We start from the raw sequence: 18,569 nt of genomic DNA, 5'->3' as shown, positions 1-18,569 counted from the left end.
ATTGAAAAACGTAACCTGGAAGGAATATAATAATTTGATCATGATGTCACACAGTATTAACAACTTTCACGTGGTTATTTTTTACGAGCATAATTATACCTAATTTTTGTCATTAATAACATGAAATGAATTTAAATGAATTGTGTATAACAACAACTAGTAATTAATAATTAAGTTTTTTTACGTTATCCTTTTCAATGATATGTAGGAGTATATTCGTATAATTGTATTATCTTAACTGTCTTCAGTTTTCTAATGCGGTCTTAATTTCAAAAGAAAAATTCATTATTTATCTATGCATCATAATTGATTTTTTTTTTATTTTAACAAAACATTTTATTGCAATGTTATTTTATATTATATAGTTGCATAATTTTTATATTGCATAAGCATCAACATTGTCGTGTCACCTTATCAAGAATAGAATCCTATGTTATCAATGACGGGTATGTTATCTTTTATTTAAATAGAAAAACATATAATTTACATCTAAAAATAAATTTAATTTGTACTAAACACAAACTGGAGACATTTTTGTTTTCATGTATTTGAATGTGTGAAACATTATGAGATATGTACAGAGATGCGATAATTGATGAAATATAATAAAATAAATATTACTTATACGCAATTACAATTTTTAAGTATTTACAGCCAAGTTAGAATCATATTAATTTCAAATATATTTTGAATCGGCACATATTTGAATTGGTATATTGCCAATGATTTTGATTTGAAATATATAAATTGTCTCGAACTTAAAAAGTAAGATTTTTATTTACATAACAATTATCTACTCACATATAATTTACCTACGGATAACTCCGTAATTTGTAAAGTACTTTATATTCTTGCATTCTTTTTTAAATAGGATGTGATAAGACAAAAATTCCACGCCAATAGAGAACATTTGTCAGGAACCGTATGCCTAAATTACAATCGTTACTGCAGTTTAAGAAAAATTACGGTAGCGCAAAAAAATAAATTTGCTCCATCTTTGGTTACAAAGTTATCCACGTGAATTCTATACAACAATTTTTATAGTCCTGCTGTAGTTCCTTGTCGACGATAATCCGAGTTTGCTGTTATGAATCCATTTTCCTTCGATACACCCGTAATCGCGCTACCAATTCCGCTAAAAGTGGTGACGTTGTGTCCGATTTTTTTCAAATGATCTAACGTGACTGGACAAAAATCTTTCTCATTCTGGATATTCATCGGCAGCAGCTGCAATTGTTCAATAGTTTTCTTAAAGATCATTAATAAATATAATAACTCAACAGTGTATTCCATTTATTTGGCGTTTGATAAATGAAACTTATTCATTCGTCTTATTGTTAATATTATTTCTTATATAATAAAAGCTAAGAAATAATTTTTCCAGGAAAAAATATACCGAAGTATTTAAATAACACTTGTGTGAATTATAATTGATTATACAAGAAAAATTTTTAGTAAATGAGAATTAAAAAATTAACTAAATTTTTAATTTTATCTTTTATCTTTAATTAATTAAATCATAATTTTAAGAATATATTTTAATAACAACTTCACTAAAATCATCCTTTATTAATATATTCTTTTCAAATCTTCGTATTTTTTGTTTTAAATGATTTTAATTATGAAATGTCAAATTTAATAATTCCTTAGAATTTTATTAAATAATATATATAATTTTTAAGATAGATTTAGTAATAATTTCTTAAACTGCCATTACGAATTAAAACTCGAATTGAGATTGTAATGGTACAATGAGAATTTGGTTTTCAACTATAGAATTACTTTCTCAAATTCAAATGTTCGTATCGTTCATACTTACTTGATGATGAAGCCTGCGCGCATCAATCGCTTCCTTTATGTCATAATCATACCAGAGATTCAAGAGCATCCCAATCGCCACGCCACTCGTGATTTTCGTGCCACCGGCTGCACCAATCACTAATCTCACATCGCCCTTGTGATCTACCTAAAAGAGATCGCGTGATTGAATCAAGTGAACTTGAATTAGCCGTCCAAGACTGGTCTCGTACATCTTAGTCCCTTTAAGATTATTTTGCAAAAGCGTTTAAAGATCCAGATTTTTATACAGCCATACCGAATTACGTAACAAACATTATGATAGACTTAAAAGAGGTCGTATACGATTATATTAAATAAACTTGAATTAGTCATCCAAGATTTTTTTTTTTTATTGGTACATCTCACTTAGTCCCTTTAAAATTATTTTGAAAAAGCGTTTAAAAAGATTTTTACACAGATAGGTATATCGAATTGCATGAGAAATAACATTGTGGCGAGGTCTCACGCAGTGTAGAGAATCGCTTCGGACGATCGCGTGACGATTGCGAATTGCAATTACATCATTGAGCTGAGCGATTCTCGGAATCGATGGTTATCCAACGATGGTTAATTGCAAACTCGTTGTAGCCGTTTCATTAGACGCGTTTTCCAAGCGTTCACGAGACGCGCACCGAACGCGCGACTGTTTTGTTACATGTTATTCATCGAGTTTCGAGCTCTCCCGAGCGAATTTGTCGACGGTCACGTTCGCGGTGAAATGGCTTACCACTATAGACGGGCACATCGAACTCAACGGCCGTTTACCAGGCCGAATAAAATTCGCCGGTGACGGTGGTAGCCCGAAGCCGTTGGTGATGTTAGGTGAGCTGAAGTCGTCCATCTCGTCGTTAAATATTATACCGGTGGACTCTGAGCGTATCATCGCACCCAACCTGTTAAATAAAGATGCTTACAAAGAGCACGAAAAATCCTACGCATTATACACCGCGGGATTTTTATCGCGGTCCGTGTTCGCCGAGCACGCGCTGAACTCGTTCCATTTTTAAAGGATAGATATAAACCGCGCTTTCAAGAACAAAGAACGTCGAACGTATCTCAAGAGCGAAGCGATTCAATTCGTTTTCTTCTTCTCGTTTTTAACGCGTTGATACACGAGCAGAGTATCATAGTAAAGGTCATAATAAAGTTTTTGTTAGTCTGAAACGAACCGGTATCGTGAAATGGAAAGTCTGACATTTTTATTCTAAAATATTATGTATGCACTGAGAAAAAAAATACTTAAAAATTTATTTATGAAACATATGGTTTTTTCACTGAAATAAATTCTTATTTCAGCATGAGATAAAATTGTATTTCTGGCAAATAAACCACTTACTTTATTTTTGTACAGTTAATGAAATATATTTCACAGAAGTATATATTTTGTCATCACAGTCAAAATTTTTTTATAACCAATAAATATTGAAGAAAACATCATAATATTTGCTTGCGAATATTTCGACTTTTTTTCTCGGTGAGTTTGACACTTTATAAATGGATCGTTGCATTTATTCGAATATTATAATATAATTTATAATAGAATTTAAAACGGTCAAATTCTCTCTCTCTCTCTCTCCAAGTGAAAATGAAATTTTGCAATCTAAGCTGAATTAATTTTGTACAAGTTGATTTTATATAAATTGTCTCGCGATTTAATTATTTCATTAGGGTACTTTGTCACTTGCAAATTTACTTACACCTGATTGATGGTCGACGTAACGGAGACGGCAGAACCGTCGGGGGCGAGGACGGTAACATGTGCAGTTCCTGCATCCTCGGGTGTTGCAGTGATAGCGCCGTAATCTTTTGGATCTTGACTTGTGCGATTATCCTTAATCCTGCTTTTTATCATTTCCGCGTAATCGTTGGACGTTAAATTGGTGAGCAGCTCGTCTATTAAAAAAATAATTGTATCGTATTAAATGCTTCGTAATTGGCGCAGAGGAATTTCGAAGAATGTATTAGAGAAAATCGTGCCGGAACAGAAAATTACTGATCTTTTAACAGCAGGTTTTATCAAATGCGTTATGCAATGATACACAGATTAACGATTATATTAGAAACATTTGCTGACACAATTCTCAGAAAAAAACGTACTACATACATCGCGATATTAAAGAGAATAATACGTAACAATATATATATTTAAAGTAATATAAAAACTTCTCTCTCTCTCTCTCTCTCTCTCTCTCTCTCTCTTTCCCTCCTTCTTTGTGGTTAATTTACATATAATACTTATTATCGTAACATACATCGATGTCAGCACGAGAAAACTTGTCTTTATTAATGACAGAGATTTTTAATGCATTAATGCGTTCGAGATGCTTTAACTTTTAAATAAGCGTAACATTTTCTATTAATATTTCTATCAATGTTAGATGTATAATTATCATTCACTTAAAGACCTTGTAAAATAAATTAAACAGATTGTTATCATTTATCATTTACATAAAAATTTTTCAGAGCGTCATCTGTCTATGATTCTTTTTAAATAAACTTTATATATGTATAATATTACTGCATATCATATGTAATTCAAGATACGTTATCAAGAATTTATGTTAAAATGTTGCTCATTACGTATCCACGGTCTTACCTATGCCGTCGACAAATTCAGGATCCCCCAACTCTGTTCTTCTTGCGTAAGCCCACTTGAAGGTCTCTACTATACGTTGCCACATTATGTTCTCATCGCGGACCGGCAGCAAGCGACGAAGGACGTTCATTATAAACGTTAGAATTGCGCCTGAACCTGGCGGCGGAGCACTGTAAATTGTCAGGTTCCCCATTTTCAACGCGACCGGCTTTCTCCATACGGCTCTGCAAAGTAGTCTTGCGTTATCAATGTGCTATGACTCTTACACTCACATAGTAACCCAATTTTTTGAGTTAAATAACATTTTGCCATTTTTAACTTCAATGTGTGCAGTGAAAAAAATACTAAATTTTAATAAATATTTGTTTGGACAGTTCTAAGTAAATATTTATTAAATGTAAATATCTAAATTCATTTGATAGAAAGAACCATTAATTTTATTTAATCATTATAGAGTTTTATAGAGTAAATATTTACTCTAAATAAATATTTACTTAGTACTGTTCAAAGAAATATGTATTAAGATTTAATACATTTTTTTTCAGTATGTCAGAATGTAAATTAATCTGTGTCTGTGGTTAATTTCAAGGTAGCATTCATATTAATATATGTACTGAATAAATAATAAACTAAATTTAAGTCAAATTTAATATATTTTTTTGGGTTAAATAATTTATCTTCATTACTTCAATTAAATTGTCGAAATTAACGAAATTGGAAAGAAACAGTGGCGAGACCTGTAGAAATAATTAAAAATAACTTAAATAACTTAAATAACTTAATTGGATATAATTTAATTGATATTATCAATTTAACAGTCTTTTCAATAATATATTTTCTCATAGTATTGCCCTAGTTCGATAATATTTGTTACATTTATATATCTCGTATTTATACCATTTATTGCGCAATCAACTTATTAAAAAAAATGCTTATAATAAAGCAATCAAGGAAAGAGCACAACTTAATGTTTACTTTAATATAAGTAGTTTTGTTGAGTCATTACAAAATCAATATCTAATCTGCTCTTATTATTGTTAATAATAAGCCTCAAATTAATTGATTGCAAATAATGATGTTTAATATTATCAACAATTTATATTTGTTCATACCTAATTATTTCGTTAATATTAAAATACTAAAAAGAGATATAACAATAGCAAAACTTTTCGGTCATGATATTCTGATCAATTTCTTTAATGTAATATAAAAATTAATTTTTTTTTATAAGTTTTTTCAATTAATTTTTCATTAATATTATCATTCCAGTAAATCAGCGTCGTTCTTATCTACTGCGAGCCACATTTCTTTTTTTTACGTTCTCTTGTAAAATTTTAAATAATTGCGCAATAAAGATAAGTTATAATCGCCTTTAATCGCCTAAATTATCCCCAATAGCAAATTTCGCACTTCACAAGCATTCATAATATTTCAAAACACAAAAATGAAAAAACAGTACATACTTATACTCTTGAAAATCTCGTTTCGTGATTATTCCTTTAAACTTGGTTATCTCGTCGACTAATTTGTCAGTGATATTGCCATTATAAAACACGGAGGGACCCTCTTTCGCTATAAGCTTCAAGGTCTTCGCCAATTTCGGTCTCTTTATTCGATCTCCTGCCTGTAAATATTCCTCTATTTAATTCATATAGTTTTGCTGATCCACGAGATGTTCTCCAGACAAAGCGAGAGATTAAAAATTGATAAAAAAAGACTTCGAAAATCAAGATGCTACTCACGATCCACGTTCTATTAGTGTCAGGATTTATGAGTATTTCAGCCAAACTGCTCTCGTTCTTTATCATAGGCTCCTTCTCGATCAAATATTCGGCAAGATAATCATTGACGAGCGATCCAGTTTCGCACAATTTAATTGTAGGCTCGAATAATTCAGGCCACGGTATCCTCCCGTATTTTTGATACGCTTCCCAATAGCCCTTAAGCTCACCCGGGACAGCAATTGCGAGTCCACCTGTTCGAGAACACATAGATTATGCTTGTTTACTCAGATAACTATTTTTATTACACACACACACACACGCGAAATAAAGCATTTTATAATTAAACGTTACGTTGCATCCGGTAATGACTATAGATACAACTTCTAAGCAATTTTGACGTAAACGTATAAGTATCTGTCAGTAAGTTTTGCAAAAAAATCCTACCATACATGGATAAATGAGCATTGCCATTGAACATGTCCTCTGTTGCATTCATCGGGGCGGTCTCCCTCGCGTCCAGGGAAATCGCCGTTTTACTGTTTGCGTCCCATATCGTCATAAGAAATCCGCCGCCCAGTCCCATGCTTTAAATCAAATGTAGAAATATATAGATCACTGTATGTTTTGTTCGCAAAATCAGGTGTTACATCACGATAAGCAAATCTTATCAAATCAAGAAGCACTCTTCATATCAAAAAAGAGAAGATTAAGAGATAAAATTGCAATAAGAGTACCTGTGCAAAGATGCGACGCCTTCGCAAAGAAGTGCTGCTATTGCTGCATCTACTGCTGAACCGTTTTTAGATAAGATATCCGCACCGATTTTTGAACATTCCTGACCGTTCGTTGTCACGGCGCCCTGTTCACAAATATTTCAATAATTGTGAAAAAAAATTTTGGAATGTATTATACTATATCACATATTAGTCTTCTTATATATGTAAAACAAAGTGAATGTTTGCGAAATAACAAGTGAAATAAAGCAGTTATTGAAAAATAACAATTTTAATAAAAATACATTCTCAAAGCAAATACGCATATAGCATTATTTACTGTTGTTTAAATTAAATTTTTTATTAATTAATTTCCTAGCTGTTACTACGTACTGATAGCACGAGAAGTATTCCATATTTGGAAATAATTACCTTCTTTCTCCAGAACACTATAATTATATTTTAATTAAATGAATAACTTCTCGAGAATACGTTTCAGTAAATGAGTAAGTCAAATGTTGGTATTTTTGTTACGGTTTAATTAAATCAATCTTCTTTTTATATTTATCGATTAATAGGTATTACCTTCGCATACCGACCCAGTTTAGAAGAACTGACGAACTTTGAACCGCACTTAACATCTGAATTGACCGTGAAGATTACAATTAATACCACGAAAACGGCCACAAGTACGACGACCATCAGGCCGAATGCAATCAGCTTTTTTCTCCCTCTGTACAAAGCATGTAAAAATAAATATTAAAAATAGATTTTTACTGTTTGTCCTTTTAATGATATATTGATAATAGATCTAATTAAGCTGCGTTTATCTTATGAGAATTCGTGATCGAATATCATTACACGATCATAACTTAATATTTAATTTTCAACATTACAAACTTAATTTTCGTGACATTTTACATATGGTTTTTATTTGAAATTCGCTTATAATATGTAAAGACATTTAATTTTTATTATTTCTACTGTATTTTGATTTTACGTTATGTGTAAATTAAAATTTAAAATTCGGTTATGCAATTAAGAACTTTTAAAAAAATTTTAATAAATCAAGTTAAATGCACGTTATACAATATGAATATGCATATAATTGTTTTTCTATAGAAAGTATAGGAAGTTGATGATTTCGATGCATGTCTAATTAGTACGTGACTAATGAAAAAAGCCGAACAATAGCGATCATAAAATAATAGTGATGCTTCTGTCGGTTACAATCTCATGGTTGCTTTACGCTCTAATTAATGATTTACCATGACCGCGTTCGCACCTGTGTCACTACTATAAAGGTTTATCAGTTGCAACAAAGTACAATCATAGCATCATGATTACATTTTACGACGTGAAATCATCTTATGCTATTTAACATGATGTAAATTAAAATAGTTAAATAGTCATATATATAAATTTTACAATGTGCAATCTTATGTAGTAATATAAAATTGATAAATAGATATTAAAAAGATTTATCTATACATAATTAAAATTTGAATGATGCATATTCGTATAAATAAAAATGTCGTGCAGTTAAACGAGGTGTAATAACCATTTATAAAGTAACAAAGCTAATAAGACTATAAAATAAAAAAGTAATAAGATTCCTTTATAAACACTCCATAAACAATGTTTATGATTGTGTGTGTATGATAAGAATCGTGATTTAAAAATTTATATAATTAAAGATAGATATGTATCGTTTAATATATATCAACATTATCAACGCAATCATGTCGTTTTACTATCACCTTTATTGTCATCGTTGATTCAAGAACGTGGTCCAGTTATCATCATGCAATCACAGATTTACACACGTAGAAGACATTTACTATGCAATTCCCTGAGATTGCGTAACGCGTGTATATACCATTCAATACAGTCATGCGTCGTATAGACTTAACATCAAGTTATTACAGACAATAATTTTAATTTATCAATTTCAAGATGTACGAGATATGACTCTAAAATTATAAGAAACAAAACAGATTCTGCTTCGTAACGCTTAAGTACACACAAACTTAATTAAACATATTACAGATCTGTAAATATTTAATTATCGTACATTTTATCTACTAATTCCATTATGAACATACAATAAAGATAAAATTAGAAGGGATTAATGTAGTAGATACGTCGCGTGTAAATAAAGCAAAAAAATAATTTTTTTACTTTATTAATCAGGTAATAAAACAGATTAATTAAATATTTAAAAATTAGGCAAATATTTCTTTTAGACGACGTTCGATAAAGTCGACTGAAATATATTAACTCGCTTCAGGAAGCTTTTTTAAAATATTACCACAATTTATAAAAATATTTCACAATAATGTCGATAAAGAAATAATGTACTGATCACAATGTATTGCCAAATTTTCATATTTGAAAAACATATTGCACACATTTCTCCACAACTCAAACATCTTTATACTTTTGTAACTTTAAATGAAATAATAACTGTTTAACTACAAATGTGTTTACATAATTACATGTGTGTTTAATTTATGGATGTGAACATTAAAAATTGCACAACAGTGTAACTTGCAGGCATATTTCATTTTGTATACTTTAGATTAAAATATATTAAAATGTGAATAAATGATGAATTATTATACAGTATGTATGTGTGAGTGGTTAAGTGTATGTGCATAAACACATAATTTGATTGTCAATTATAAATTTTTAACGGGATTTGCAAAAATTGTATACCTATATTATTAATGTATATGTATTTACGTAAATATAATTAACTTATTAACAATTCAACATAAATTAATTCTAGAATATTCATATAAATGCACCAGTAAATAAAAATTTTTATACGACATAAGAATAAATTTTCTCAAAAAATACTTTTTAAAAAGATTAATAATATTGGAAAATAATTTTTGAATGAAGCATATACATATATGTATTATTTGTAGCTAGAAACGATCATAAAACTGTTGCAAAAAAATTCGATAATTTTCTTTCAATAATAAATTATAATTAGAGAAGGCTGTGAGAACGTTTTCTGTAAAATACTTTTTACAAAACCGGTTTCTTGTATCCATTTTTAACGCAACATGTGGTATTATCTATGGAAACATACTTAAACATGAATTGTGGATGCGAAATTATCTACAGCTAGTTTTTAGTTAAAAGTACTTTTGCAATTGTAATGGAAGTATCATGTACACAGCAACGACCGTTGTATAGTGATCGTAACGATTCGATGCGTAATATCGACTGAATTTAAAATTAAACCAAATTTCAATGTTTAGCGAGAATACTTTTAATGCTCTCTTTTCCTCTCTCTCTCTCTCTCTCTCTCTCTCTCTCTCTCTCTCAGTTTTATTTCATATTTTCTATATAAAAATGCGGCATAACAAACAATAAATGCATTTACGCGCACACGATAATTATGATTCTAGATGCAATTGCAGCACACGGTGTACTAGTTGCACGTGATTACGCCACACCGTTAATCGCTCGAGTATCAAGCAATCTTCCATCCCTCGCAACGCATGTCTCTGACGAAGAAAATTATTAATTCCTATATTTTGTCTGACTTTTTTGATGTCAGTGACATGACAACAGTTGTTTTTAATCTGTTAATTGCTTAAGAAAATAAAATTATCGACTAATCAAAATTTTAAATTTACAATACTTTTTATAGACATTTTATAACAACTTCTGGTTTTAAGAAAATTGCGTTTCCACCATTTATATTAAAAAATAGTAAATGTATACACAAATATAAACACAATAAGTTACAAAAGTAGTACATTTTTTATTTTATGGATCCTGATGCTTATCTAATTATTTTTAATTATATCTAATTTAAATATTTGATCTCCAATATTTTATTTGTTTATTTATTTCTGATATATATGTATAAATTTACATGAAATATGATAACTCAGCAAATAAGTATGACACAGATACAGTGGAATACGTTAAAAAATTACACTCAACAAGCACGTTCTCGCAAATCACAAGTTTCTGCAACTCACATTTGCACTGTTTAAGTCACAAATTTTGCAAGTTACAGAAATAAAACGTTTCACAATGTCAATTATTGCGTACAAGGACGGTAACTATGTTTTCACATACGTTAAATTCGCATTGATTTTTAACATCTCGAACGGGTATCTAGCGATAGTCAGTAGAAAAAAAATTATATAAAAATTATATAAAAATTGTCAACACAGGCATTTTTACTTGCTTACTCCACACCTTCGCGGAGCGATAAAAAAAGAAAATATACCGACCCGATCATGTTGCACAGGCGAACGTAGCACAGCGAGCATGACAGAGCGGCCAGCCTTGACTAAACGTTTCTCTAAGCCGATCGTTTCTCTTATAAGAGCGACGATATCGTTTCTATCTATTCATCCCCACTCGGTCGTGCGGAAGTCAAAACGAAAGAGTGTCTGATTATTGTCTTTTTTTTCAGGTTAATATTTTTCATTCTATAATTGTGTATCTGCAATAGTTCTTAAAGGAACTATTGCAGATACACAATTATATTATTTGAACTTGATAATTTTATCGAAAATTATTATATTTAACTTAAAAACGGAATATGATGTCTGCAATATTAAGGGGAAAGACCATTGTGGCAAATTTAAAAAATCGATTTTTTTGCATTTTTGTAATACTTACAAAAATGTTAGAGTCTTAAAAATATATCTCTAAAATATTACATTGAAATTCGCAACAAAGTTACAGTAAATATGTGATTCCCTCTTAAGTATGTGTGGGAAATCTTGTAAAAATGTATGTCAAATGCATCTGTTCCGTATTATTTTCCGTATTATAAATATGATAAATTACATAATAATATGATGATAATGTAGATAGATGTTAGGATGATATATACACGTTAGATACATGTGTAATATTATATATCTAGGTTAATTTTACCATTTATTATTCTAACATGAGCATTAATTTATTTTACTCGAATAAAAGTTGTATAGTAAATACAAAAATTATTAAACAGAATGAAAAATCTCCATTTTAATATGCGGCAAATTACGAACTAAAATTTTTTCTGGATTTTCTATTAGTTTGATGATAATAGCGTTAGATTTTTTATACACTGAAATATTTACATTCGCTTAGAATTTGTATTTCTCCTTGAGATCTGCAATGGACATTCTCCCGGATGAAAATAATTAAGAGATATCGATCAGAGATTATGTCACAGTTAAATTAAATTCAAAAAAATAACAAATCCAGGTAGAACAAGGAATCATAATTAAGTCATAATGATATCATCATAATATTTGATACTTAAAAATTAATCTATAAGTGACGAATAAAGTCATGATGATGTCCTCATGATGATATAATAATTTCTTTGTTCTATTTGGGAAAACTCTAATTGCTAATTATCCCAAGTATTCTAAGTATTCAAACAGCAATCTCTTTTAAAACAGGTTTTTTTTTAATTGCGTACAATCGTAATTTGTATAATTGCAAATATCATACAATAAGTTATAATATTATTCTAGAAATAACATACGTCATACAATAATAAATGATATCTTTAATAAAATTATATTTAAATCTAACGCAACGATAAATATCAAATTAAAAAATACCGAAATACGAATTTAAAAAGTGTAATATAACTTAAAATAATAGCGCGTGTACCCAAAAATTGAGCCACCATTGAGAGATCGATATTTCCACGGTACATCTAACGCTAAATGCATATGTTTGTTATACACATGTCTATTATGCGTACGTAACACATTCATACCCAATTTGCAGACAATATTTTTAAAATGTTTTTCAAACATTTATTTACCATTTATTATTTATTTGAAATAAAAATTTAGAGAACGGATATTTATTTAACATTGTTTAAATATTTATTTCACATTAGTTATTTCTTTGAAATAATAACTTTAAAAAATATTTATTTTACGTAAATTTAATATTTATTTTATATTAATTAATTAACGAGCACAGTGCGCTGCATCATGGATAGATGGACACTATTTTTCGTAGGCTAATGACATAAGATAGAATAAAAGGCACAACAATATGAGATTTTTCACCTACTTTATAATAAAATGATACTGAAATGATACTTTGAAGGCAACCCCAAAATTGGGCTCCAAATGAAAATAAAATATTTTGACAGTTCGCGCACCGTAAAAAAATATTTTTTATTGTTAACAATTTACGTTCCTAAATATTTAAAAAATGTTTATTTGATATTAAAAACATTTTGTTAAACGTTAAAAAATTTATATAAAGTTAAAATAAATATTTTTTAATAAAAGAAGAATTTCCATTAACTTTAACGTTTTTTAAATGTTTTTTTAACATTAATAAAACTATTTTTTTTAATATTTAAAAAATATTTCTTTACTGATAGGGTGTACACAGAACATATTACATACATAACAGAATTTTATCAATTCTCAAAAGATCATCCTCGCAGCTGGATAAATATTCATAGTCCGATATTTAATATCTCATTACAAATAAGATTCAGTTTGAATTTTAAATCTCATAAATATAATCTTAAATATGATCCTAAGTATAGTTTTAAATATAATTTTAAATAACTCTTAAATATAATTTTAAATCTAATTTTATATTTATAATCATCTTAAATATACTTTTCAAATATTTTTATACGATCGCTAATTAGATCATAAGTTAAAATCAGATTTTAAAAATACCCTAATAGCAATGTGCGTTAAAAAGATTTGTTCTATTTTCGTTTTAAAGTCACGAAAAATATGATAAGTCTTTTGCATGTCGCCGCAATGTAAGAAAAAATAATTTGACTTCAATTAGCTGCATATTGAATTTTCCGAGTGGTTGATACTTTGAAACCAAATTATATATATTTTTAATATAAAATAATCTTTTTATTAATACACATTACATCGCAGAGACAACGCGTAGAATATAGCGTGTCAATCATATTTTGAATATTAATTATTATAAGACCTAATATGCAACAATTACCTCATTACAGTGACATGCTTGCCACGTCACGTACAGACTGTCAGATATAACTAAGTATGTGCATTTTTTACGTACAATATAATATATACTTATATATGCATATTTTGATTAGGATCTAGTATGTATAATTTTCTCCACTACATATAATATAGTCAATAATATATGTAGTCAACACATATTATTATTATATGAATATTTAATGTAATTGTTTTACTATCATGATTCACGTACATAAAATCGGGTTACACTTTTTATTTTATTACAAAATTTTTAAATTTATAAAAAAGCAGAGTCGTGTATTATTAAAATCGAAAAAGAGAAAAATAACTCGCTACAATCTTTGTGATAATTTTATTTTGGTCTTCGTTACATCTCAGTTACATCTAGATGAAATAATATTATTAAGACGATCAACGTAATCTATATCCTTGGTGCAAATAAAAATCGGATCGCCCTTATATGTCTTAAAATGAGATGAAAATTACAAAAATAAGCAAAATTACTAAAATATTTATAATAATTTTATTGGTCAACATCTAATGAATTTGATCATTTTTGTCATTTTCGCTTCGTTTCAAGATACATAGGTCGCGTTCAGCAGACTCAAGGGTCCTCTGCATAGAAGTCGTAGATGGTCGTGGAATCTTAAGTCGTAGGAAACCAACCAATCACAATCAAATATAAAGAGAATACTCGATTGGAATTGGTCAGTTTCCTACGACTTAAGACTCCATGACCGTCTACGACTTCTATGTAGAGGACCCTTTCACTGTTGTGGAGCAGATCCGCGAGTACTCGCTGTTATTGGTGTATTCTTCTAAATCATCCAATAGCAGCGAGCGCTCACGGATCCGCTCCACAACAGTTGAGTCTGCTGAACGCGACCATACACAATCGATTCACAAAATACTGTCCATTGATAGAGCCTATAGGAAACGAGGAATCTTCGCGATGTCGTTTCATGAGGATCCGTCCGTCCAATCCGGGACACAGTGACACACACGGTGCATTTCTAGGGAAATGCGTTGTCATGTCGCGTCCGGATTGCTGACTCCGGAACGAGCTGAACGAGCGGCTGCTGATCGACTGCTCGGAAAACGGTGGAGTCATTTTGAGTTTTCTGCAGGACGGTGAATATTTTAGACGGCCGAAACGATGTCGGCAAGATACGATAGAGCTATCACGGTTTTTTCACCAGACGGGCATCTACTTCAGGTGGAATACGCTCAGGAGGCAGTCAAGAAAGGCTCGACGGCGGTATGTTTGATTTTCCTAACCTTCCTTCCTCCTGAATTAAAGTCTTTCAAGTACTTCATTGTTTCCTTTCGTCTATTCCATCGATTTCTAGTCTATCTGTTGTCATACATAAAGAATTTTAATTATGATTGATCAAGTTTATTCATCTACTTTGTACATGACTCTGCGAATCCTTTATTAGGTTAGGTTTTATATATATATGTGTGTGTGTGTGTATATACATATATCTTTGTTATGTGTTTTTTATTATTTCTCACCATTATCGTTCTTGGCATGTCATATTCTGGCATTCTATTCTTAGGAATAAAAGATTATTTATATCCATGTCATATTTTTCTGATCATAAAGAATTTAAAAATTCCAGCTGAAATTTTAAATAAAATGCTATTTATTCTTTAATAAATAAAGTAAAATAAATTGAGTTCTTGATATAACAAATATGAATTAATGACAGGCGATTGAAAGTAAAAATTTGACGCAATTATTAAAGCGTTATAGTTAACAAATGTATTTCATAAAGTCCTTACAAATAATAAGACAAAATTGGAAATTAAACTATTATATTGAAGGTCTTAACTTTCCGACTGTTCCCAACGTAGTCTACTCAGTTTCCGATCTAGACTAGGTCAAAAACAATCGGAAAGTAAGACCTTCATAATAGTTTAATTTTATCTTATTATTTGTAAGGTCTTTATGAAATACATTTGTTAACTACATATAATGCTCTAATAATTGAGTCGCATTTTTGCTTTCAATCGCCTGTCATTAATTTAAATTTATTTATTTATTCTTTGCTTATGTGTACTTCAATTTTTTTATATGTGCAGGTTGGTGTACGCGGTGCAGATGTAGTAGTCTTGGGTGTCGAGAAGAAGTCTGTTGCTAAATTACAAGAGGAACGTACAGTGCGCAAAATATGTCTGTTGGACGATCATGTAATTATGGCCTTTGCAGGTATAATAGAGGCTTAAAGATAAATATTGTTTTCGTATGTTGCAAATGAAATAATTGCTTTTAATTTACTTAATATAGGTTTGACTGCTGACGCAAGAGTATTGATCAATCGTGCGCAAGTTGAATGTCAGAGTCATAAATTAACTGTAGAAGATCCTGTTACCTTGGAATATATTACAAGGTATATTGCAGGTACGACTAAAATTTACAAATTTTTCTGTAATGGTGCACAACAGTTAGCATTATACTAAGAAGAAATGTGCAAAATTTCTATGCGATCGGATTACATCTTATGTTCTGCCAAGAGAGTGAACATTTTTTAATTTAGCTTAAAATGCGACTTCACTTTTTTCGTACTACCTTAATATATATATATACATATATTTTTTTTCTCATTCAATTTTCCGATCAATCTTATATAAAACCAAGACATATTCAGGATTGAACTTGGGACCCGTTGACTACAGGTCAATTGCTTTTATATGGAGCTACACACCATTCTAACAGAAAATTAAAATTCTTATTTACAGGCTTAAAACAGAAATACACACAAAGTAACGGCCGTAGACCTTTCGGAATATCCTGTCTCTTAGCTGGATTTGATTATGATGGTGTCCCACACCTTTATCAAACAGAGCCATCAGGGATATATTACGAATGGAAGGTATTTATGAATAAGACCGATTTTTTGAATTTTTTGCTGAATGGTTGAATGTAATTATTTTTAATATTTAAAAATTTATATTAATTGGTCCTTCCACAAAGGCAAACGCAACAGGTCGCAGTGCTAAAACTGTACATGAATTCTTAGAGAAGTATTATACCCCGGAAGAAGTATCGACAGAAAAGGGTTGTATAAAATTAGCTATCAGAGCGCTCCTTGAAGTAGTTCAATCTGGACAAAAAAATCTGGAAATAGCGGTAATGCGACGTGGACAGCCATTAGAGGTATAATTGCAACTTGTATCTAACTGTACATTTAATTCTATGAAATTGATTTAATCGGAAAAATCCATGCAAAACAAATTTACAGTAATAATATATATATAAAATTTTAGATGTTGGACACAGACACCATAGGTGAATATGTAACAGAAATTGAAAGAGAAAAGGAAGCAGAGGCGGAAAAGAAGAAACAGAAAAAGTGATGTCTTGTGTTCTATCATGCACTTTTACTATACTATTATTAATTAATTTTTCTTATGAAATAAATATATTGGAAAAAAATAGAGGAAGAAAACATACAAATGAAAAATGCGATAAGAAAAACTGAGACTTTTTTTATTCATACTATTTACTGTCACACAATTGTGTAAAATGTGTATACAAAACCGTTCGCCGCATGTTTTGAATTTTAAGGCTGTAGATTGATATTATGAAGACAAAGATCACAATCTACTACAAGTTGCTTTTCAGCAATAAATAATTACATTTCATATTTATGTATATATTAAATTATCTTGTTAATGCTTTCACTTTATATGTAACTTGATTTTTTTTAAGTGATAAATTATTTATTTTAATATAATACAAATATAAATTACATTAATTGATAGTACTAAATTTCAATAGATCTTTGCTATTCTAAATGCAATTCTAACAAATAGAAATAATTTAGCGTATCTATTATCTTTTTTCAATTATTTGATATCAAAATATACTATTTTTACTCCGAGATGTATTCTGGTGACAGAGATCTTCCACGATGATTAAATACTTGAAAGGATGGTAGATTCCGCAGCGTCTCCCAAGATTTATTCTCCAAATCGACAACTGCCCGGATTTCTTTGAAATCGCCAGCAATGTACATAACGCCGTACATAACGATAAATAAACTGACTATGCCTTGGATTAAAATCTACAGCAATAGCAAAACATATCCCCTTAATATGTAATGTTCTAAGATCCTATCAGCTTGTTTGAATTTATAGAATATTTTATACAGAAATAAAATCTTTAGCTTTCTATATGAGAAGCAAGTATCATGAATCATAACTTACGTCAATTGGTAAAGTAGTAAACTCTTGTTCGGTGATTCGCAAATAGGAACGATCTATGATAAACCAAGTTTCGATTATTTATTTTGTTTACACTGTTCATTTCAGAAATTTGATTTGACATGTATCTTATTTTACTTCAAGTGCAAAATGCCAAACAAAAATAAACGATATAATTTCATCATAATATTAATATCAGTTCTAACCTAATAAACTGATAAGATAAAAGAATAATATGCAGGTACTCACGTTGTGCCGCAGAATAAGCTGCATGTAATATAAACATAAATCCTACAAAAGTTATAAATTTATGTATAGCCGTAGCAGACATGGTGAATATATACTATCACTGATGACGCATTGAAATTGCACCTTTAATTCAACGACGCAACCAAAACGACAAGAGCGATGAAGCGATCAATGTCATCAATGATTATTATTTCACGACTACGACCATGGTATAAGAATATAAGGTATTTCGTTCCTGAGGATGCGCAGTAGT

The 18,569-nt window shown here is 29.8% G+C and overlaps 3 protein-coding genes across 3 annotated transcripts; 1 reads left to right on the top strand and 2 right to left on the bottom strand.

Annotated features, from left to right (window-relative positions):
• Nucleotides 1-698: 698 nt before the first annotated feature.
• LOC108757610 (gamma-glutamyltranspeptidase 1) lies at nucleotides 699-11,204 on the bottom strand. The gene is made up of 11 exons (XM_018502070.1): nucleotides 11,135-11,204; nucleotides 7,458-7,605; nucleotides 6,894-7,018; nucleotides 6,604-6,743; nucleotides 6,178-6,410; nucleotides 5,899-6,059; nucleotides 4,436-4,659; nucleotides 3,537-3,732; nucleotides 2,567-2,732; nucleotides 1,820-1,966; nucleotides 699-1,227 (listed from the first exon to the last, which is right to left on the bottom strand). Exons 1-11 carry the CDS (start codon nucleotides 11,140-11,142, stop codon nucleotides 1,039-1,041), a joined length of 1,737 nt encoding a protein of 578 aa, XP_018357572.1. The 5' UTR covers nucleotides 11,143-11,204; the 3' UTR covers nucleotides 699-1,038.
• A 3,680-nt stretch (nucleotides 11,205-14,884) lies between these two features.
• On the top strand, nucleotides 14,885-17,307 carry Prosalpha4 (proteasome alpha4 subunit). Its single transcript, XM_018502078.1, has 6 exons — nucleotides 14,885-15,116; nucleotides 15,944-16,070; nucleotides 16,149-16,262; nucleotides 16,601-16,734; nucleotides 16,836-17,018; nucleotides 17,129-17,307. Exons 1-6 carry the CDS (start codon nucleotides 15,015-15,017, stop codon nucleotides 17,216-17,218), a joined length of 750 nt encoding a protein of 249 aa, XP_018357580.1. The 5' UTR covers nucleotides 14,885-15,014; the 3' UTR covers nucleotides 17,219-17,307.
• Nucleotides 17,308-17,327: 20 nt separating this feature from the next.
• Nucleotides 17,328-18,514, bottom strand: EMC5 (ER membrane protein complex subunit 5). The gene is made up of 3 exons (XM_018502079.1): nucleotides 18,317-18,514; nucleotides 18,071-18,123; nucleotides 17,328-17,928 (listed from the first exon to the last, which is right to left on the bottom strand). Exons 1-3 carry the CDS (start codon nucleotides 18,396-18,398, stop codon nucleotides 17,737-17,739), a joined length of 327 nt encoding a protein of 108 aa, XP_018357581.1. The 5' UTR covers nucleotides 18,399-18,514; the 3' UTR covers nucleotides 17,328-17,736.
• Between the last annotated feature and the right edge of the window lie 55 nt (nucleotides 18,515-18,569).

This window comes from Trachymyrmex cornetzi, unplaced genomic scaffold (genome assembly GCF_001594075.2).
Source record: "Trachymyrmex cornetzi isolate Tcor2-1 unplaced genomic scaffold, Tcor1.1 scaffold147, whole genome shotgun sequence".
NCBI classification, from domain to species: Eukaryota; Metazoa; Arthropoda; class Insecta; order Hymenoptera; family Formicidae; genus Trachymyrmex; species Trachymyrmex cornetzi.
The sequence above is the reverse complement of the archived record's forward strand: the minus strand, read 5'-3'. Positions and strand labels throughout refer to the sequence as shown.

Coding starts and splice junctions, on each gene's coding strand:
- LOC108757610 (XM_018502070.1), bottom strand. Junction 7,019..7,457: donor AACTGGGTCGGTATGCGAAG/GTAATACCTATT, acceptor ATTTGTGAACAG/GGCGCCGTGACAACGAACGG. Junction 1,967..2,566: donor CGATGTGCCCGTCTATAGTG/GTAAGCCATTTC, acceptor GATCTCTTTTAG/GTAGATCACAAGGGCGATGT.
- Prosalpha4 (XM_018502078.1), top strand. CDS start 15,015: ATGTCGGCAAGATACGATAGAGCTATCACGGTTTTTTCACCAGACGGG. Junction 16,071..16,148: donor TGTAATTATGGCCTTTGCAG/GTATAATAGAGG, acceptor TACTTAATATAG/GTTTGACTGCTGACGCAAGA. Junction 16,735..16,835: donor GGATATATTACGAATGGAAG/GTATTTATGAAT, acceptor CCTTCCACAAAG/GCAAACGCAACAGGTCGCAG.
- EMC5 (XM_018502079.1), bottom strand. CDS start 18,398: ATGTCTGCTACGGCTATACATAAATTTATAACTTTTGTAGGATTTATG. Junction 18,124..18,316: donor AGCTTATTCTGCGGCACAAC/GTGAGTACCTGC, acceptor GGTTTATCATAG/ATCGTTCCTATTTGCGAATC. Junction 17,929..18,070: donor TTACTACTTTACCAATTGAC/GTAAGTTATGAT, acceptor CTATTGCTGTAG/ATTTTAATCCAAGGCATAGT.